The 22902-nt window shown below is 45.3% G+C and overlaps 1 protein-coding gene across 1 annotated transcript in view; it reads left to right on the plus strand.

The window, feature by feature from the left end:
• Positions 1-3910: 3910 nt before the first annotated feature.
• Positions 3911-22902, plus strand: part of NPTN (neuroplastin) — a 100236-nt gene continuing 81244 nt past the window's right edge. The window contains exon 1 of the mRNA XM_074965865.1: positions 3911-4199. Within this exon, the coding sequence (XP_074821966.1) occupies positions 4124-4199 (76 nt within the window). The 5' untranslated portion in view covers positions 3911-4123. The remainder of the gene's footprint in view (positions 4200-22902) is intronic.

The following is a 22902-nucleotide window of genomic DNA, read 5'->3' on the forward strand; positions in this document are numbered from 1 at the left end:
CCTTCTTGTAGTGTGGGGCCCAAAACTGGACACAGTACTCCAGATGAGGCCTCACCAGTGTCGAATAGAGGGGAACGATCACGTCCCTCGATCTGCTCGCTATGCCCCTACTTATACATCCCAAAATGCCATTGGCCTTCTTGGCAACAAGGGCACACTGTTGACTCATATCCAGCTTCTCGTCCACTGTCACCCCTAGGTCCTTTTCTGCAGAACTGCTGCCTAGCCATTCGGTCCCTAGTCTGTAGCGGTGCATTGGATTCTTCCATCCTAAGTGCAGGACCCTGCACTTATCCTTATTGAACCTCATCAGATTTCTTTTGGCCCAATCCTCCAATTTGTCTAGGTCCTTCTGTATCCTATCCCTCCCCTCCAGTGTATCTACCACTCCTCCCAGTTTAGTATCATCCGCAAATTTGCTGAGAGTGCAATCCACACCATCCTCCAGATCATTTATGAAGATATTGAACAAAACCGGCCCCAGGACCGACCCCTGGGGCACACCACTTGACACCGCCTGCCAACTAGACATGGAGCCATTGATCACTACCCGTTGAGCCCGACAATCTAGCCAGCTTTCTACCCACCTTATAGTGCATTCATCTAGCCCATACTTCCTTAACTTGCTGACAAGAATACTGTGGGAGACCGTGTCAAAAGCTTTGCTAAAGTCAAGAAACAATACATCCACTGCTTTCCCTTCATCCACAGAACCAGTAATCTCATCATAAAAGGCGATTAGATTAGTCAGGCATGACCTTCCCTTGGTGAACCCATGCTGACTGTTCCTGATCACTTTCCTCTCCTCTAAGTGCTTCAGGATTGATTCTTTGAGGACCTGCTCCATGATTTTTCCAGGGACTGAGGTGAGGCTGACTGGCCTGTAGTTCCCAGGATCCTCCTTCTTCCCTTTTTTAAAGATTGGCACTACATTAGCCTTTTTCCAGTCATCCGGGACTTCCCCCATTCGCCACGAGTTTTCAAAGATAGTGGCCAAGGGCTCTGCAATCACAGCCGCCAATTCCTTCAGCACTCTCGGATGCAACTCGTCCGGCCCCATGGACTTGTGCACGTCCAGCTTTTCTAAATAGTCCCTAACCACCTCTATCTCCACAGAGGGCTGGCCATCTCTTCCGCATTCTGTGATGCCCAGCGCAGCAGTCTGGGAGCTGACCTTGTTAGTGAAAACAGAGGCAAAAAAAGCATTGAGTACATTAGCTTTTTCCACATCCTCTGTCACTAGGTTGCCTCCCTCATTCAGTAAGGGGCCCACACTTTCCTTGGCTTTCTTCTTGTTGCCAACATACCTGAAGAAACCCTTCTTGTTACTCTTGACATCTCTTGCTAGCTGCAGCTCCAGGTGCGATTTGGCCCTCCTGATATCTTTCCTACATGCCCGAGCAATATCTTTATACTCTTCCCTGGTCATATGTCCAACCTTCCACTTCTTGTAAGCTTCTTTTTTATGTTTAAGATCCGCTAGGATTTCACCATTAAGCCAAGCTGGTCGCCTGCCATATTTACTATTCTTTCGACTCATCGGGATGGTTTGTCCCTGTAACCTCAACAGGGATTCCTTGAAATACAGCCAGTATGTAAAATGTAGTGCCCATTTTAAAAAAGGGAAGAAGGAGGATCTGGGGAACTATGGGCCAGTCAGCCTGACCTCAGACCCTGGAAAAATCATGGAGCAGGTCCTCAAGGAATCAATTTTGAAGCACTTAGAGGAGAGGAAAGTGATCAGGAACAGTCAGCATGGATTCACCAGGGCAAGTCATGCCTGACTAATCTAATTGCCTTCTATGACGAGATAACTGGCTCTGTGGATGAGGGGAAAGCAGTGGACGTGTTATTCCTTAACTTTAGCAAAGCTTTTGATACGGTCTCTCACAGTATTCTTGCCAGGAAGTTAAAGAAGTATGGGCTGGATCAATGGACTGTAAGATGGATAGAGAGCTGGCTAGATCATCGGGTTCAACGGGTAATGATCAATGGTTCCATGTCTAGTTGGCAGCCGATATCAAGGAGAGTGCCCCAAGGGTCGGCCCTGGGGCTGGTTTTGTTCAATTTCTTCATTAGTGATCTGGAGGATGGTGTAAATTGCACTCTCAGCAAGTTTGCGGATGACACTGAACTGGGAGGAGTGATAGATACACTGGATGGTAGGGACAGGATACAGAGGGACCTAGACAAATTAGAAGATTGGAACAAAAGAAATCTGATGAGGTTCAACATGGACAAGTGCAGAGTCCTGCACTTAGGACGGAAGAATCCCATGCACTGCTACAGATTAGGGACCGAATGGCTAGGCAGCAGTTCTGCAGAAAAGGACCTAGGGGTTACAGTGGACGAGAAGCTGGATGTGAGTCAACAGCTTGCCCTTGTTGTCAAGAAGGCTTACGGCATTTTGGGCTGTATAAGTAGGAACATTGCCAGCAGATCGAGGAACGTGATCATTCCCCTCTATTTGGCATTGGTGAGGCCTCATCTGGAGTACCGTGTTCAGTTTTGGGCCCCACACTACAAGAAGAATGTGGAAAAATTGGAAAGAGTCCAGCGGAGGGCAACAGAATTGATTGGGGGCTGGAGCACGTGATTTATGAGGAGAGACTGAGGGGACTGGGATTATTTAGTCTGCAGAAGAGAAGAATGAGGGGAGATTTGATAGCTGCTTTCAACTACTTGAAGGGAGGGTCCAAAGAGGATGGATCTAGACTGATCTTAGTGGTAGCAGATGACAGAACAAGGAGTAATTGTCTAAAGTTGCAGGGGGGAGGTTTAGGTTGGATGTTAGGAAAAGCTTTTTCACTGGCATTGGTTTCCATGATCATTTGTCCCCATGATAATTGGCACTGGTGGTGATACTGGGAAACTGGAGTGTCTAAGGGAATTGCTTGTATGACTTGTGGTTAGCCAGTGGGTTGAGAGCAAAGTCCTCTCTGTCTGGCTGGTTTGCTTTGCCTTAGAGGAGGAGACTCACCACCCTGGGGCTGTGACTGCCCTGCTCTAAACAATTTGTCTTGACTTGATACTCTCAGAAGTGTCCCACCAAAGTGTTGGGGACACTGGGGCATGGCCACTAGGTAACTCGAGGGGATGGAAGACCACGAGTGTCGATGAAGCCCCCTCGCACTAGGCCCAGGTATCCTTGGCCCCCCCTCCCGCCTGGAGGCACTCGCAGCAGCTCTGCGTACTAGGCCCAAGTGTCCTTGGCCCCCCCGCCTGGAGGCACACACAGCAGTTATGCTGAGGATCTGCAACAATATGTTGCAGAGTCAGATTGCCTGAAACTAAGCAAGGCCACACAGGGCAGATATGGAAGAACAATGCTGAATAAAGCAGCTTTATGTATAGTTTAACAAATGATACAGAGAATCAGGGAACTAGCTGGGAACTGGATTGGCTGGCTATATGGATACTTGGGGCAGCTTGCTATTGGATAAGTATGCTGGGAAAAAGGATGTATAAAAGCCTGTGTAACTTCCTGCTCTGGGTGCAGGATTTGAGATTCAAATCTCCCTGTACCTTTTTGCAGCTGCAAATAAACTTTTCTGCTTCTCCACCCCCTTGTGATTATTGGGTGTAGCACACGGGTAACGAACCAACTCAAGCTGTCGTTCAGCCTCTCGGCACTGGGTGCCGGCAACAAAAGGGAGCATCATTACAGGGGGACTCTGGGTTGGGGGAGGGGAGGTGGCACTAAGGGGCTGCAACAGCGTTGGGGGGCTCTGAGGAGGGGGAGGTGTCAGTAAGGGGCTGCAGCAGGGACAGGGGGCTCTGCGCTGGGGAAGGGGTGGCACTTAGGGGGTGCAGCAGGAATAGGGGCTCTGAGCTGGAGAGGGGAGGGAAGGGAGTAGTAAGGGGCTGCAGTACGGTGGCCGGGCAGGTTAAGGGCCCGTGCTGTCACGTGACACAGGTCACTTTCTCCCAAAGCCTGTCACGTGAGCATGCAGCTCCATGGGTGGAGCTTCGCTTCCTCCCGCTGCGGCGTCTCGCGGGGCTTGGCGCTGCAGTAGGAGGTCGGAGGCAGAAGGACGGAGCCGGTCTCTGTTCGCTTCTCGGTGTCGCCGCCGTTCCCCTCCTGCCCCAGGCCGTGTCGCGCTGTGTCCGGCCTGAGAGGAGGATGTCGGGCTCCGGGTCGCTCTGCCTCTTGCTGGCCGCCGCCAGCCTCATCTCGGGTCCCGCCGCAGCGCAGAACGGTGAGTGGGAGCGGAGCCGGGCACGGGGGGGCTGGGGAGCGGAGCAGGGCACGGGGGAGGGTAGCAGGGGGGCTGGGGTGCGGAGCCGGGCAGGGGGGAGCGGAGCGGGGGGGGCTGGGGGCGGAGTGGGGGGAGGGAGGTGGGCTGGGGAACAGGGTATGGCTGGGCTGAGGAGTGGGATGGGGGTTGTGAGGGGGCTACCTCCCATATATGGGGAGGCAGCATGGTGCTGGAAGAGAAGGGGGGGGTGAAAGGGACAAGGGGATGGGCGGTGGGGTGCGGGGGCAGGTGTGTGTGAAGGGTGAGAGCAGGGTACAGTGGTGCTGGGGAGGAGCCTGAGAGAGGTTGGTAGGAAGCAAGGCTGATATGTAGGGGTGGGCAGAGAAGTGGAGAGGAGTGTGGCTGTGGTGGGGGGAACTGGAGGCTGCTGAAAGGGAGAGCAGGAACAGCAAGAGATGGGGGGATTAATAGTGAGGTGTGTAGAGCTGGAAGGGGTGAGTAGGTAGTGTGGAGGGAGTCTGGGTGGTGGTAATGTCAGGGAGTGTGCATGTTTCTGAGGGTGGTTTGAGAGAGAGTGAGGCAGGGCAGTAGTGAATCGGGGTGGTGTGTGGATAGCAGAATAAATTTGATTCGCCTGGGTAAGCAGCAAGGCGAGACAGGAGCAGGTGTGCACGCTGGATGCCCTGATCTCTTAGGGCAAGTCTGCACTACAAAATTAAGTTACATCGACATACAGCCATCACAATAATTAAATCGTTTTTGCATGTCCGCACTACGCTCCTCGTGTTGGCGGTTCGTGTCTTCACCAGGAGCGCTTGCACTGATTTAGCTGTCAGGGTAGGGCAGGGATGGCCAACCTGTGGCTCCGGAGCCACATGCGGCTGTTCAGAAGTTAATATGCAGCTCCTTGTATAGGCACCGACTCCGAGGCTGAAGCTACAGGCGCCAACTTTCCAGTGTGCAAGGGGGTGTTCACTGCTCAACCCCGGCTCTGCCACAAGCCCTGTCCCCACTCCACCCCTTCCTGCCCCCTCCCCTGAGCCAGCCATGCCCTCGCTCCTCCCCCCCCCAGCCTCCTGCATGCCTTGAAACAGCTGATCGGCAGGTGTGGGGGAGAGGGAGCTGATGGGGGGCTGCTGACATATTACTATGGCTCTTCGGCAATGTACAATGGTAAATTCTGGCTCCTCCTTAGGTTCAGGTTGGCCTCCCCGGTGTAGGGCATTGTGGGATGGCTTCTGAAAGGCAGCAACGGTTGATGTAAGCAATGCAGTGTCTACATTGACACTGTGTCGACCTAATCATATAACCTAAGCGCTACGCCTCTCACGGAGGTGGAGTCATTAAGTTGGTGAAATGAGTGGACTGCATCAGTGGGAGCTGTATTTTAGTGTAGACGCTTACCAAGTTTGGTCAATGTAAGCTGTCTTATGTTGACATAATTCTGTAGTGTAGACCAGGCCTAAGCGCTGGAGCAGCAAAAGCAATATGATCTGCTGAATACTGGAGTGTGAAAAGTGGTTTTGGAAATCTAGTGCCGTTCTGTAAGAAGAACGTAGAGAGTCAGTGTGGCTATATGTGAAAAAGATTGTTTATTTATGCAGAGTTCAGCAGTTGCCACTTTAAATACTCTCTGCCAAGATATAAATATATAGTTTAAAAAGTATACTTGTGCTAATAGCTACTGTGAAAACATAATGCTTTGGATCAGTCATCCCACTTAAAATCTCTGATGGCACTTTTGAACCTGTTCTGAATAGCAGAACCTGTTCATGCAGTGCAAATATTATTTAAACAGTAAATGTTGTCTGCAATGTCAAGACCCATAACTTTAAATCACAGCTGCTTTCTGAATTTTTGTATCTCAAGGAGCTTCTGAGGCATATAACGCCTTATGCAGCGTATGAGATGCTCCTGGTAAAATGTCCGCCTACTAAATCTGCATCTGCTGAGCTGCTTTAAATGATTTATAATGGAATAAAATTGTAGTTCCTTAGCAACCAAAGAGAGATCCTCTGATAGGGCCATAAAGGAAAAACTGTTTGTTTTCTCGTAGGGTAGTGTGTGCTAAATCTAGCATAGCATACCATCTCCATGGTGCGAGTTTGCAGCTAAGTGCATGATAGTGGCGATGTAAAGCAGGGCCAAGAGGCTGGGTTAAATGAGTGAAACTCTTTTCAAGGAAGGTCACGCAGAGCTTATAAAAATGAATAAGAACATAAGAACGGCCCTACTGGGTCAGACCAAAGGTCCATATAGCCTAGTATCCTGTCTTCCGACTGTGGCCAGTGCCCCAGAGGGAATGAACAGAACAGGCAATCATCAAGTGATCCATCCCCTGTCGCTCATTCCCAGCTTCTGGCAAACAGAGGCTAGGGACAACATTCCTGCCCATCCTGGCTAATAGCCATTGATGGACCTATGTGACATGATGAGACATGTGATCCTAAAGCTAGTGCAGGGGTTCCCTAATTGTGGTATGTGAAATTGTTGCAACTGGAACCCTGTAACAGGGTGTTCTGTCCCCTTTAAGGGGTGGAACCTGGGGCTAACCAACCCCTGTTCCGTGACCTTATTCTTTAAGGAAACAGGTATTGAAGAGAGCAGTGGACTGGCACCAGCTGTTAATCAGGTAGATACCTCCTTAACATGATAACATCCAGTGAGTAGGTGAGGATCAGAAGTAGAGCCTGGAGAGGAGATTTGCAGGGGAGCATTGAGTCAGGAGGGAGGCTCCTTGGGATGGGAACCAGAAGCAGAGGGGAGATTGTGCAAAGTAATGCATATTGGAAAACATAATCCCAATTATACATACAAAATGATGAGGTCTGAATTAGCTGTTACCACTCAAGAAAGACATCTTGGAGTTCTCTGAAAACCTCCGCTCAACATGCACCAGCAGTCAAAAAAGCTAATGGAATGTTAGGAGCCTTTAGGAAAGGGATAGATAATAAGATAGAAAATATTATAATGCCATTATATAAAGCCCTAGTACACCCACACCTTGAATGCAGTGTGCAGTTCTGGTTGCCCCATCTGAAAAAAGGTATGTTAGAATTGGAAAAGGTACAGAGAAGGGCAAAACACATGATGGGGATATGGAACAGCTTCCATATGAGAAGAGATTAAAAAGACTGGGAGTGTTCAGTTTGGAAAAGAGACAACCAAGGGGGGGATATGATAGAGTTCTACACAATCGTGAATGGTGTGGAGAAAGTGAATAAGAAAGTGTTGTTTACCCTTTCAAGTAACACAAGAACCAGGGGTCACCTAATGAACTTAATAGGGAGCAGGTTTCAAACAAACAGGAAGTACTTCTCCAGACAAGACATAGTCAATCTGGAAACTTGTTTCCAGGGGGTGTTGTGAAGCTCAAAAGTATAACTAGGTTTAAAAAAGAAGTAGATAAATTTGTGGAGGATAGGTCTATCAGTGGCGGTTAGCCAGGCTCTGGGTGTCCCTAAGCCTCTGACTGCCGGATGCTGCAACTGCACAACAGGGAATACATCACTTGATAATTGCCCTCTTCTGTTTGTTCCCTCTGAAGCATCTGGCAGGCAACTCTCAGATGACAGGATAGTGGGCTAGATGGACCATTGGTCTGACCCAGTATGGCTGTTTTTATGTTCTTATTGGTGTGCTGGGGAGCCTGTCTGAATCACAGCCCAGCTCCAAGGAGGAGGGAGAGGGGCCAAGTATAAGAGTCCAAAGACCACAGGAGCCTCTATGTAGTGGGGCTGGAGCTTGGATACTGGTGGGCTGGGGAAGCGTATTTGAATCACGGCACAGCTCCATGAAGGAGGGCTGTGCAGTCCTTTTATGAAGGGGAAAGAAGTTCAGTCCAATAACCAGGGCAGGAGGAGACCTGTGGGAAAGACTGTCCCGTGAAGCCAGGGCCTGCAGTGGGACTGACCGAACTCCCTGGCTCAGAGGGAACTGGGGAGGGGATCTGGGAACCTGAAGCCTTGGAACTAGGATGAATTGAAGCTGAAGCTTCCTGGTGCTCAGGTAAGAATCAGGGATCCATTGCTTCCTGTCAAAGGAAAAGGAAGAGTTGATTAAACTGTCATAGGGTGGGGCACTCAATTTTGAATTTAACAAAGTGCTGCTCAGTAACTTGCAGTTAAGAAGAAGAGAGGACTTTAGCCTGATACCTGACAGAATTTTGGGATTTTTTTTTATGCCCTTCAGCCCTAGGTATCTCTGCAAGCATTTTTTCCCTGATTGCCATTAAAAATAAGTATAGGACAAACCTCAGTGTAGAACTGGACCTCTGACAAGCTCTCTAGTATCTAGTGAGTATCACTAGTCTACATAGCAACTACTATATATTCTGTGACGCAAGCACACCCTTCTCATTAATGACACTTTTAAAATTTTCTCTGAGCTATTCAAAATGTTTAATATTTTTCTTGATTTTAAACTTTGTAAAACGTAAACAAAGTAAATTTTGGCTCATGTTCAACAACAATCCAGATTAGAATTAAGCAGCAATTTCAAATTAGACAAATTAAAAAATCAAGCCATTGACTTAATTTAGCAGCATATCAAAACATCATTTGACATATTTCATTGTTTTCTATCATTTGAGTAACATAACCTACATAAATTAATAATTGATGCTTTTGATTCACTGTCTAAAAACCCAAGATGTTTTATAAAAAGAAAAGGAGTACCTGTGGCACCTTAGAGACTAACCAATTTATTTGAGCATAATGTGGTACATGAACCAATAAAGTTTGAACAGCTGAGCTGGTGAGATATATAGTTTAGGTGGGTTCTGCAACCAGGAAGTATACAGGTGCAGTTGTAAAACACTGTAAAAATTAGGTAGTAAATATTAAGACATAGCTGAAGGTATAAATGCTGTAGGGCTTAGAGGTTTTAGTGCAGAAAGATGGGACTGCGAATCTATGCACATTTTGAAATATATCTAAAAGGAAGGCGATCACTTACTATAAGGCTAAGATTTTGTCATGCATGTTTTTAGTAAAGTCACGGACAGGTCACAGGCAATAAAGAAAAATTCACTGAAGCCAGTGACCTGTATGTGACTTTTAGTAAAAATATGCATGACAAAATGTGGAGCTGCAGGCTCCCTACATCACCCCGCGGGGCCTGGCTCGGAGCTGCAGGGTCCCCTCCACCTCCGGTGGCTCTAAGCTTGGTGCACCCCCGTCGCCTGCGTTGGCTCGGAGCTTCAGGGGTCCACCTCCACCCACAGCGGCTCCATGCTCCAGGGTACCCCTGCCGTCTGCGGCATCTTCATGCTACAGGGTGGCCGTGGGGGCTGGGAGTTGTGGGGTGGCCCCCGGGAGTTCCCGGGAGCCCCGCCATCTGGGAGCGCTGGGCACTCCTGCCTCCGCCCTGGCTGGGAGCTCGGGCCCCTGCAGTTCCCAGCCGCCAGGAATAACGGTGGACCCTGCAACTCCCAGACGTCTGGGGCTCAAGTCACAGCGGTCTCTGGAAGTCACGGATTCAGTGATCTCCTTGACAAAATCATAGCCCTAACTATAAGTCACTGGTTTGCAATTTTTTCTTCAGCAGTGCTGCCATCTCTTCTGTTTCAGACTTCCAAACATGGCAGTATAGGTTAAAGATTTCATATCTTCTCCAAGTCTCCATTCGTTTATTTATTTGCAGAGGTTCTCAAATAAAAAGAAAAGGAGTACTTGTGGCACCTTAGAGACTAACAAATTTATTTGAGCATAAGCTTTCGTGAGCTGTCGGATGCATTCAGTGGAAAATACAGTGGGGAGATTTATATACATAGAGAACATGAAACAATGGGTGTTACCATACACACTGTAACGAGAGTGCTATTACCAGCAGGAGAGTGGGGGTGGGGGAGGGGGAGGGACCTTTTGTAGTGATAATCAAGGTGGGCCATTTCCAGCAGTTGACAAGAACGTCTGAGGAACGGTGGGGGGTGGAGGGGGGGAATAAACATGGGGAAATAGTTTACTTTGTGTAATGACCCAACCACTCCCAGTCTCTAGTCAAGCCTAAGTTAATTGTATCCAGTTTGCAAATTAATTCCAATTCAGCAGTCTCTCGTTGGAGTCTGTTTTTGAAGTTTTTTTTTTGTTGAAGAATTGCAACTTTTAGGTCTGTAATCAAGTGACCAAAGAGATTGAAGTGTTCTCCAACTGGTTTTTGAATATTATAATTCTTGATGTCTGATTTGTGTCCATTTATTCTTTTACGTACAGACTGTCCAGTTTGACTAATGTACATAGCAGAGGGGCATTGCTGGCACATGATGGCATATATCACATTGGTAGATAAGTGTGTTAAGGGGTCTGCACTAGTTATTCTAAACCAACAATTTGTAGGAGGCAAGTCAACGGAACTGACCTATGTTGACAAGATAATAGTCTCAACCTGCTGCAAACATTATTGTTTTTAGCATTTACTTTGCAGCAGGGTGAGACTAATGGGGAATGGGCACCTAATTTCCTCGGATCCCTGTAAAAATGCTGTTTGGAATGTGCTGTGGATAAGTCTGACCTCCCTTCTGTCAGAGAAATGCTGTCTGACTCTTGTGGTCTGATTACTTTCCAGGTGTCATCTCTGTTGAGTTTATCTGTCTATCTGTTATGTTTTCTATTTTATGTAAGTGAAGTGAGTGGAGCATTGAGTTAAATGGGCCATGTGCTTGTAACTGTGCTTTCATAGCAATGGCAGGCAGGATATAGAATAATGGGATTTGGTATAAGAAGTCTATGTAGACTGCATGCAGATCTGCAGCGTAAACCTTTGCTTTGTGACAGTGAGTACCAGTCTTTAGATTAGTGAATGTTGACATAAAGCTGGGGTTAGGCTAAAGTGTTTAGCCCTGTAGTGCACTGATCATGATTCCTGTTGCTGGCATAAAGGCCTACCTAGCTAGCCAGGTAGTATCAGGCGCTGGCATAAAGCAAGTCCTTTTAGACACAGAACTAGAACCTTAGTTAAGGCATGTGGTGTTTGGATGGAGTGGACTAAGCTTATTAATTAGAATATTTATTACTTAGCACACACCCATCCCAACTTTTCAATTGGCATAAATGGTGGTTGTCCCAGTATTTGATAGATTGCCTCAAGATGCTTTGAGGTTGTGCTCAGTTGTAGGAAATGTAGATAGCCGTAGTGCAGAGTTCAATTTACCTATGTCTACACTGGCAATTGAACGACAACACTTTTGTCTTTCAGAGGTGTTAGTCGTCGTCCCCCAAGCCCCGGAAAACAAAAGTTTTGCCATGACAAGTGCCAGTGTGAACAGTGCGTTCCTGCCGACAATGCAAACGGCGCTTGATGGGAGTGGAAGTGTTTTGTTGGCAGGAGAGCCGACAGTGGCTACACCGCACGACTTTTAGTGACATGGCTGTAGCAATGCAGCTATGTCGCTAAAAGCTGTGTAGTGTAGACATAGTCTTAATGTCACAAAAGGAAACTTTCCAGAGTAGCAGCCATGTTAGTCTGTATTCGCAAAAAGAAAAGGAGTACTTGTGGCACCTTGGAGACCTTAGAGACTAACCAATTTATTTGAGCATAAGCATAAGCTTTCGTGAGCTACATCCGATGAAGTGAGCTGTAGCTCACGGAAGCTTATGCTCAAATAAAAGGAAACTTGTTTGTTTGTTAAAGAATGTGCATTGCCACTAATAAAATCAAAGATCAGTGACTTAAAAATGCAACAAAAACAAATCACTACAGCTTGAATAGGTCTACTTAAGTATTTTAAGTTTGGTAACAACTTGCTTAGAAATGTGACTTTTAAATACAATAAATATTGTATTCATTCCTATCTTGCTGAAGGATCCCAAAATGTTTTACAAATATACCTAGGGATCACACTATCTATTTGAAACCTAGTCATCACTGTAGTGTAAGGTTTCAGTGTTTCACAGCGCACAGTAACACTGCAAGAGTTTAGGACAGGAAGTTAAAAGTAGCATAGCAGTTGAAATTGAAGAAGACATTACCACAGTATTTTGATGAAACAACTTGCTCCTCCAAAAATGCTATGGTGTCTTGAATGGCCCACAGGCAAGCAAATCTCTGATTTCGGTCTCAGACAAAAGATTGTCATTGATTCTGTAGGGTGAACTTAAAAAAAAAATTACCGTGAAGTTTCCTCTTCAAATGAATGGGGAATAATAAATTATTATTTTTAATAATTTAAAATTCTATTGGAGCTTTATTAAGTACTTTTTAAGATTGTGTGAAGATTCTAAAAACATATCAAATTGGAAGCATTTAGAGAAATTGACATTCTTGCAATTTAAACTTTCATGGGAATTCCTGGGAGAAACTTGTCAGATTTTGCAAGACTGAGTGGATGTCTACTCTGCAATATAAGCTAAGGGTCAGAGGGACTCAAGCCCACTAGTTCAGTATTTGCAAGCCTGGGCTTGAATGTCCACACTAAATATTGACCCTAGGTTTAGAATTTCTGAACCCAGGTCTCTCACCCATGCTTGGGCGTTGACACTGCATTACACAGACCTGAGTCAAACCAGCCTATTCTGAGCTTCCTAGTGCCCTTCCCAGCTGTAGCTGCTTTAGCCCTTTGTTTGTGGTGCAGTGTGGGAAAACTTGACTGTCTACCCCACAGCTCGCAGGAAGTTGTCACAGCCTGCCAAAATATTCTTCCGAGCTGTCTTTTGGGTCTGCACGCTCTCGGCAACATGGAAGAGTCACCATTTGAAGAACTTGTCTTGGTTGTGCTTTCACTCCTGTTTCAAGATATGGGCAGAGCATCTATGAGACACTAGTGGACACTTAGATGGTGTTTTATGACCCTACTGAAGGCATCTGTTGGAGAAGGAGGAGCATGCAGACATGGCAAACTCGATGTGGCTGATGCCTCTCGTGACTCCTGGTGTAGCTGCTGATACCCCCTTTGTAGACCAGCACTTCTGGAGGTGGGCCAAAAACACAGACTTTTGGGATCACATTGTCATGCAAACCTGAGATGACCAGAAGTGGTCCAGAGCTTTTTCAGGCAGAAAGCTACATTTCTGGAGCCATGTGAGCAGCTTGCCACAGCTCTCCAGCGTCACGACACATGCATGAAGGCTGCCTTGCTGGTCCAGAAGCAAGGGGCTATAACCATCAGGAAGCTGTCTACCCCAGACAACTACAAATCTGTTGCTATCCATTTTGGTGTTAGAAAGACAGCTGTGGGTAAAGTGGTTGCCTCAGAAACCTCTGCCATCAGGCATGTGATTTAACCAAAGGTGGTGGGCGTAAACAATATCCCTGAAGTAACTGCTAGTTTTGAGAAAATGGGGTTTCCAAACTATGCTGGGGGTGTTTATGGGACTCATGTACCCATAGTTTGCCCTCCTGAAGGAGCACATGCATACGTAAACTGTGAAGGATACTACTCCATTGATATTGTGGACTATAGAAGCTGATTTATGGATGCCAGCATGAGCTGTACTGGAAAAGTTCATGATGCTAGGACAGGGGTCGGCAACTTTTCGGAAGTGGTGTGCCAAGTCTTCATTTATTCACTCTAATTTAAGGTTTCGCATGCCAGTAATACATTTTAACGTTTTTAGAAGGTCTCTTTCTATAAGTCTATAATATATAACTAAACTAATGTTGTATGTAAAGTAAATAAGGTTTTTAAAATGTTTAAGAAGCTTAATTAAGAATTAAATTAAAATGCAGAGCCCCCCCCGGACTGGTCGCCAGGACCTGGGCAGTGTGAGTGCCACTGAAAATCAGCTGACGTGCCACCTTTGGTACGTGTGCCATAGGTTGCCTACCCCTGTGCTAGGATTTTCCGCTGTTTGGGAGTCTACCTCCATGGTCAGGCTGGGACGCTGTTTCCACCAAATGACATTGTCATAAATGGAGTTACTGTCCCCACTGTTATTCTAGGGACCCTGCCTATCCCCTTTTGCCTTGGCTTATGAAGTCATATCCTGATCTCAGAGGGCCTGGCAAATGAAGGTTTAATTATACTCTCAGTAGGTAGAATGGTGGTTGAATGCGTATTTGGCAGATTGACATCCCGTTGGTGCTGTTTACAGAAGTGTTTGGATTCCAATGGAATTAGTGCAGTCTGCATTATTGTGGCTTGCTGTGCTCTTCACAAGCTTTGTGAAACCAAAGGTGAGCCATTTGCCCCTGAATGCACCTCTGACAGTAATGGATTGCTGAACTGGTACACTCAGCCAGAAAGTTCACCTGTCACTGTCTGGAGCAGGATCTGCCTGGACAAAAAATCAGGAATGTTTTGTGCTCCCATATTATGGACTTGCATGGGCCAATGGAAGAGGAAGAGTAGTATGTTTCTGAATGTGTTTATATAACAATGTTAACAGTAAATGAGGAACTGTCACTGTATGCAATAAATGGGGGGTGGGGAGTGATTGGCATGATTTTTAATTATGGATGAGATTACTTCTTATGAAAAGGGGTGTGTGTGTGTGTGTGTGTGTGTGTGTGTGGGGTGCACTGTGTGGCAACAATTGTGGATTTTCATCATGGATTGATGTAAATAGATGTATTGAGAAATTGTGTTTGGAAACAACTTCCCAGTTGTACTGTATCCTGTGTTTCTCTTTATTATTCAACAAGGAATCCGGTGGCACCTTAAAGACTAACAGATTTATTTGAGCATAAGCTTTCGTGGGTAAAACCCCCACTTCTTCAGATGCATGGAGAAGTGGGATTTTTACCGACGAAAGCTTATGCTCAAATAAATCTGTTAGTCTTTAAGGTGCCACCGGACTCCTTGTTGTTTTTGTGGATACAGACTAACACGGCTATCCCCTGATACTTTGTTATTCAAAATACACATTATATGATATGATGCAGTGATGGAAATAAACTTTCTACAAGTGCTTGCTCATGTCGATGCCATTCTAGGTGTGCGCTCGTCAGAGATTTTTGCCTTAGTGGTATCTGTAGGGCCAGCTGTGGCGCTCCCCTGAGTGCCACGTTCATGCGTCATTATATCAGGCGCCACCGGCCCTATGACCTCTCAGTTCCTTCTTACCACCCTTGGTGGTTAATCGGAGCGCCTTTTCTTGCATAGCAAGGATTAGCAGTCTCCACCATCCTTTCTGGTTCGCAAGTGTAGACACTTTTGATTCTTCTCTTCTCACCCATGCTAATCCTATCTTTAAATCCCACTGGACGTTGCTCTAAAATTGTTACTTGAACTATGATTGTATCCCATCTCTACTACTGTAGCCATATTCCCATACCTCATCCCCCTACTGTCCATGGAAAAAAAAATCATACTTTTCGCATCACTAGGTTGGTGTCCATCTCCTCTTCAGATTCATTCATTGTGGTTTCCTTTTGATTTCTATATCAAATTCAAGTCTTGTCTTTCAAAACTCACATAGCTTGACTCCTGGGTGTCTCATTGGCAATCATTTTTTTTTTCTTTTTTTTTTGGTCAAACCCAAACCACATGTCTAATTTAACCTCCACTTTGTCTCCTTTCACTTTCTGGGCTTTATTCCTTGTGGCCACTGTGCCTAGAGGCCCCTTGCAGAACCCTCAAAGTGCTTGTGACACTGTCCAAAGCAACCAGTTGCTTATTGTTGCAAACCACATTGTCCTCTTCCCCAACCACACATTTTAACTTGGGTTTCAACTGAAGCTGTTCAGAGCAGGGCCATATCTTATTTGGCTATAAAGTTCCATATTGTATGTATAAATAAAAAAACCCTAGGTAATTAGATAATTAAAATACATTCAGCTCATCTTTAAAGTTGTACTTTTAAGCCGGAAATAAACTTAAAAAAAAAAAGAAACAAGCTGATTTTAATCAGTCCAAGGATCAGTAATAATAAACAAATCAATGTACGTACACTCTCCTGGTTTTAGAAAGCATATACAGTAATCTCTTGATGTAGGACCTGTACTATGTGATATTTGCTTTTTAAATATGTCCTGGATCTGATGGGATGGGAAAAGCAAATCATCCTCTTCCTCACTAAAGTAAAGTTGTCCCATATCCAAATATAATATTTAAAAGCACATTTATATAGTGCTGTATTGTACACATGGTTTTACTAACCTTGATTAATACATATTCTGAAGAGCTTGCTGTTTAAGAAAGAAAACAAACACATGAAAAATTTGGATAGCATTTTAGGCAAAGGAGAAAGTAGGGTTAATTGCTGAGGAGCAGCAGGGGTGCTTGAAGAGATGAGTTTAAAAGCGGGGAGAGGGCTCTTGGCAGGCAAGGGAAGTTTGAGGTTGTTTCAGGTATGGGGGAAAAGCATGACAGAAGGTGCTGTTGAGAGGGGAGAAGGAGACTAAATATTCAGTAAAGCAAACATATTGGGAAGAGTGCAAGATGTGGGATGAAGGGCACAGAATTGGGGGAGACAGGTAGGGCCAAGACTATGTAGGGCTGGGGTCGGCAAACTTTTTGGCCTGAGGGCCACATCTGGGTATGGAAATTGTATGGCGGGCCATGAATGCTCACAAAATTGGGGGTTGGGTGGGGGGAGGGCTCCCGCCGGGGTTTAGGAGGGTGCTCCAGACTGGGACCAAGGGGTTTGGAAGGAGGGGGATGAGGGCTGGGGCAAGGGTTTGGGGTGCAGGAGCGGGTCAGGGGTGCAGGCTCCAGGTGGCGCTTACCTCAAGCAGCTCCTGGAAGCAGCGGCATGTCCCCCCTCCGGCTTCTATGCCAGGTGGCTCTGTGTGCTGCCCTGTGCGCAGGCGCTGCCCCTGCTGCTGTCATGGGCCACGGTTCCTGGCCAATGGGAGCTGTGGGGGCAGCATGTGAAGCCCCTTGGCTCCCCCTACGCGTAGGAGCTGGAGGGGGGACATGCCACTGCTTCTGGAAGCTGTGCGGAGCGGGGTAAGTCCCGGACCCCACTCCCTGGCGGGAAGACTCCCTGGCGGAACTTGAGGATGGATTAAAATGTCTGGAGGTCGGGATGCAGCCCCTGAGCTGTAGTTTGCACACCCCTGATGTAGGGCATTGTAGATGAGTATCTTAAATTGGCTTAAGATGAGAAGTCAGTGGGAAATTCAAGAAAGGAGCTGATTTGACCAGAGGAAAGGGATGGTCACTGTAGTTGGAGTGTTTAGGACAGAAAGACGAGGAAGTGAAAGGCAGAGGTTAGAGACGTTGTGATCAAGGTGAGAGATATCCACAATGTGAACAAGAGATTTTCTTTTTTAGCAATGATGTGAGTGAGGAAAGAGAAGATTTTGGTGCTATTACAGAAGCAGCATCAGCAGGATTTAGCAAGAAACAGGATATGGTGGAGGAGGGGAGCTTGATTACATTGAGTATGGTCTGGGAGATGGGAAGAATAGAGGTGTTAATAGAGAGGGGAAAAAAAGCAGAGGAGAGGGACAGGATGGAAACAAATTTGCTTTTGGGGAACAATGGCAGAAAATGCAGTTTATAAGGCAGTTGAATATCAAGATTTTGAGGCAGATAGAGATGTGAGATTTTGACAGAGAAGAGAGGCCAGGGTTAGAGAGGTAAACTTAGGAATCCTCAGTATCAAGATTGTATTTCAAATAATGGGAGTAGATGAAGGTGGCTGTGGTGAAATACAAAGAAAGGAGCAAGAACAGAGCCCTGGGAATGCCAGCTGGTAGGAGGGAGAGTGAGGAGCCAGCTATTAGGGAGATGGTCAACAAGGTAAGAGCGCAGTTCTGGAAACCAAGAATTGAGAGGTTTCAGAGTAGCAGCCGTGTTAGTCTGTATCCGCAAAAAGAAAAGGAGTACTTGTGGCACCTTAGAGACTAACAAATTTACTTGAGCATAAGCTTTCGTGAGCTACAGCATCCGATCAAGTGAGCTGTAGCTCACGAAAGCTTATGCTCTAATAAATTTGTTAGTCTCTAAGGTGCCACAAATACTCCTTTTTCTTTTTTCAAGAATTCAGAGTGGAGGAAAGCAAAGAGTGTTCTAAGGCAGGAAAGAAATTGCAAATTAGAATGAAGTCTTAGATTGTTGGTGTGTCAGAGCAGTTTTAGTGAAATGGAGAGGCTTGGAAAATATTCTGATGGGGACCAAGGAGGGCTTGAAAGAGACATTGAGGTAGATCAAGGAGAGGAAGCAAAGGGTAAATAGCACACTACAGGATATTCAGATAGAGCAGACTAAATTTGGGAGTCCAAATATTTTGACAAAGTTCCTCTAATTTTGTATTGGTAAGACTCTTCCATCTGAATTTCTTATAATGGAATGAAATAATGAACATGAAAATTGCAGCTGTATTGTAAACCAGATAGTTACCCGTTAAGGCAAAATGACAGACAGAATCACAAAAGCAAACCTTCAGTTGTTTTAGCATGATGGATTATGTTATGTTTGTAGAACAGTGTGTAACTAAAAACTCTTGAGTTTGGGATCCATCAGTAGAGAGGGTTTACTTGGATGGTTAAACTGCCTTAATCTCTGCAGGAAGTGGATGAGAAGGTCAGAACGGACATGTTGATTTGTTCAGGGCTTGCATCCAGGAAATTGGGGTATTGCATTCTGTATTGGGTTTCTTGTAATCTCCTTTGCTGTAATTGCAAGCCTGGCTAGCTAGTGAGTTCTCCAGTTCTAAGGGTGATGAACTGTGTTAGGTAGAGTTACTAGTTTGACAGGAAAGAGAGACTTCTTGGGATATTTTCAGAATCCCAGAGCAGTTGGGCATCAAAGTCTCATGAAAAGGTAATGGGAGTTAGGTACCCAGCTGCCCTTTGTGCCTTTGAAAATCTTCTCCCCAATATCCTTAAATGGCACCTGATACAGTAAATAGAGGTAAGCATTGGTTTGATAAAATGTTGCTACACTTTTACACTTTAAAATGTGACAAATACAAGAATTTTTTTTTTTTTTTTTTACACTATGCAGCTTAGCAGCAAATGTAACATATCAGGTGATAGGTGAGTGTTTTGGTAGCAAACACAGTTCAGACCTGGGATTATTTTGGGTTGGTATTGGGGAAAAGAGTATAGGTATTTCTCAGGGGCAGGCTAAAGAGAAACTTTGTGCCAGGGACAAGTGGTGCAATTGTGCATGCTCCATTTTTTAAAAGATGGTTAGAAAGAGCTTTTATTATTATTAAAGCTTAGTGCTGGTGTTAGAGTGATAGTACTGGAAATGATAGTTTTATATCCACAGAATATAGGCAGTAGTAGCACACGGTCCCCGCACCATGCTGCTAAATTACGAATGTGCTTTAATTCCCACTAGGAAGGACCTCTTAATGGTTGGCATGGTTCATTCTTGATGCCTATGGAATGCTTGTCTTTGGAGATTAACAGTACCAATTATTTCAGTTTGAGTTAGTGTTTCAATGTGGATACCTCTTTTCTTGGAACTTAAGAGTATGTCTACTAGCCTGCAGAAGCGAGCCTCCATGCCCAGGTCAACAGGCTCAGGTGGTGGAGCTCATGCTAGCTTTCTAAAAAGAGCTGTGTAGACAGTGCTCTGAAGCCCACTTCCCTCCATAGGCTTCAGAGCTTGAGCTGCAAATTCAAAGCATTGTCTGTACAGCTATTTTTAAAGCGCCAGTGCAAGTCCTGCTTCCCTTGTCAGTTGACCTGGGCTTGGAGGCTTGCTTCTGTGGGCTGTGTAGACATACCCAAGGAGACCACCAGCTAATCTTGCATAGGCCTAAGAAGAGTCATCAGATGGCAAACATTTTCAGTTGCCACTAAATTGGGCTAGATTTGAACACCTGAAGCCAAAAAGGCTCCATATCCGATTAGTATTACTAATGCTCTGAGCTGTTCAACAGCTTGGTTTTAGTGTTTTACTTGATGGCTCGCTCCCACCCATGTACCTGCAGTGGAAGACTTCAGCAAAATTGAGACAACAGCTAATCAGAACACTGCTTGTTTTAGTAATTTGAAACAAAATTAAAAGTAGAAAAGTAAGTATGGGATCATTTGACTTGTGGTGTGAGGATTTTTAATTACAGATTTATCTTAAAGTTACAAACTAGCATTCATATCTGGGAGCTTAATGTACAAATAGTCAGATGCTAATCATTCTTTAAGTCATTCTGAACCTAGATTTCCCCCCCCATATTTGCATTAAGGTCTCTGATTTGACCTGTGACATTAAGGTCATGTATCTAATTTCTAGCACTCATCTTAATTACTGTGGACAAGTCTGTTTCCTTGGATTTCCCCTATTAAAATACCTTTTACAGACATCCAGATTAGGATTCAACTGAGGTACTGCAGTTAATGTCTGTGGAAGTTCTTCATATTTCTTATAAGAACAAATGCTTGTAAAAGCTCACATGCCAAATGTCTAACACCTTGATTTTTACATTACACCTTGGTGGGGTTTGGTGGCAGCAGTCTTTAGTTTCTAACCATTTCTCTTGCTTGATTCTCCTGCTTTCGCACACTCTTCTTTTAAATTACTCTTCCTTTAATATTGCCTTTATCAAAGTCTCTTCTGATATTTATGCTTTTTGTTTTTACCATTGCTTAGATGACTTTTTCCAGCTGCTGCTGCTTTTAAAATTTTTATTTTTATTTTATTTAAATGTTAGGGCTCTTTCTGTCCTGGACATGGCTTTACAACCCTGTTTTCATTGCACTCCATCTTGCCTTCACCTTTTTCTTTACAGTCTGGTGCTATCACCTCTTTCCTTTGCTCTTTCAGAAATATTTGAACTTTGTTCCACCCCCCTTTCCGCTGACTGCTCTATAACCTGCATTGAGCGGTTGGGTACTGAATGGAACAATTGAGAGAATTTTATGGTGGTGTAAAAACTTCACTCCCTAACCTATTGGCACATATTTTCTATTTGACATTCCTATACCTACTTCTTCCTACAAGCCAGGAGGATGTTTGCTATCTGAGATGGGCTTGTTACTGTGAAACTTTGTTACTTGCATTTCGGTCTTTCACGTCTTCTATATGATATCCAGTAGGCCTATTTGACAAGAATAAATATGGCACCACTGATGTTACCACGCAGTCAGGGTACACTGTACTCTGTGATTCTGAAAGTGTGGAATTTGCCACAGTGTTGTGCTCCATAATCCTAAGCTTTCATTTATAAAACTTCCTGGCCCCTTGTGGTTTTGAAAATAACCTTGGAAACATGAATGGAGTGTACAGTGACGCAAGGGTCTCTTCTTGGATCAGCAGACAGTCTGACTTAACTACTTTGAGGTGTGAACTGTCACATTTGCTTAACTCAATGTGAAGACAGTACAAACTTGAATTTAATATTGAACTAAACTGTCATGATGATTCACTTTCATATTTAATCCCTTTTTTAGCTGAAAGGAAGTTTCTGCAGTGTTTGTAATTTGCCACACCAGAGTTCTACATAATGTATGCCCAGTTTACCCTTTTGTAAATGAGGCCTCATGTGCAATACATTGCATATCTTCAGTTCCTCTTGGATCCAGAAATATGCAGAGTGAAACCTCTTCCTTTCTGGCGAGGGACATGTAGAAACTCAGGCTGTCAGGAGCAAACATGAGAAGCAGCCTCAGCAGAGATCCTCGGACACTGATAGGAGGCTGCTTACAGTTTCCACTCTAAATGTTCTCTCCACTGTGCAACCTTCTCTCACCCCCTTCCTCATGTTTCTTAATCCCTTGCTTTGTCTTCAGAGATACAAGTGTGTTTACATAGCAAGATAACTAAATGTGATAGTTCTTCTTAGAGTGCTGGTCCCTATGTGTATTCCACATGTGGGGACGTTTACATGCCTTGTGCCTGAGTCCAGAAATTCTAATAAGCAATGTTTGTTGGTCTGCGCATGCCCAGTAGATGTCCTCATGCTCCCAACCGAGGTCATAAGAGGCAGTGTGGGCCAACCCCTCTCCAGTTCCTTCTTACTGCTGCATGACCTGAGTTGGAATCCTGCATCCTCAGATTTTTTTGATAGAATCTATAAATCTGTTAATACTCTTTATACATCTAAGCCTTGTATTAGATTTTTATAGTACTGTTAGGGTAGCTTGTTTTCTCGTGCTGGAGACTTCCTCCCTGCGATCTGGGACTATGCCCAGGGTCCTAGAGTTCAGGAACTCTCTCTCTTGCCCTCACTCTTTCTCTGTCCGCTGCAATCACCAGCGCTGCCTCTAGTGCTTGAGTGAGATGCATATCTCTGCAAAGTGCTGTACTGGTCATTCATTTCCACCAAGACCTCACAAAGCTTTGCTTAAGGAAAACACCTGATGGAGAAGGCTATGAGGCCCCTCTCTGGTCTGGGTCAGGGAGACCTCTCCCTTCCCTCTCCGGTACATTGGCCCCAACAGATGAACAGCGTCCCTCAAACAACATGCTTAGGAATGGATTTTGCACCACCTAAGCCCAAGGATTCTTTCTCCAGGGCTTCCCATGAGAGTAGGGGGCACTCTCATGGTCACAAAGAGTTCCCGATCAAGCATGCAGTCCCTCCCCGAGCCTGTCGAGGTCAGGTGAGCGTTTGTTACAGACCCTAATGGACCAGCAGTGCTGGAAAATCCCCAGGCTGGAGGGTAAAGTGTTCAGGAAGAAAGATCTGTTGGTGACTCCTGCATTACTACACTGGAGGATGATACTAATTTGGTGTCTCAGGAACTGGCTTCTCTCCAGCCATACACCTACAGTGGAACACCCCTGGGGGACACACATCTCGAAGAACCATCGTTACTGCACAAGGTGAGTAACTTCCTCTCCCTAACAATCCCTCCCCCCCCCCCCCCCAAAAAAAAACCACCCAACAACCCTGTTCCATATTTTTCCCACCCATACCCAACAACC

This window comes from Natator depressus, chromosome 10 (assembly GCF_965152275.1).
Source record: "Natator depressus isolate rNatDep1 chromosome 10, rNatDep2.hap1, whole genome shotgun sequence".
NCBI classification, from domain to species: Eukaryota; Metazoa; Chordata; order Testudines; family Cheloniidae; genus Natator; species Natator depressus.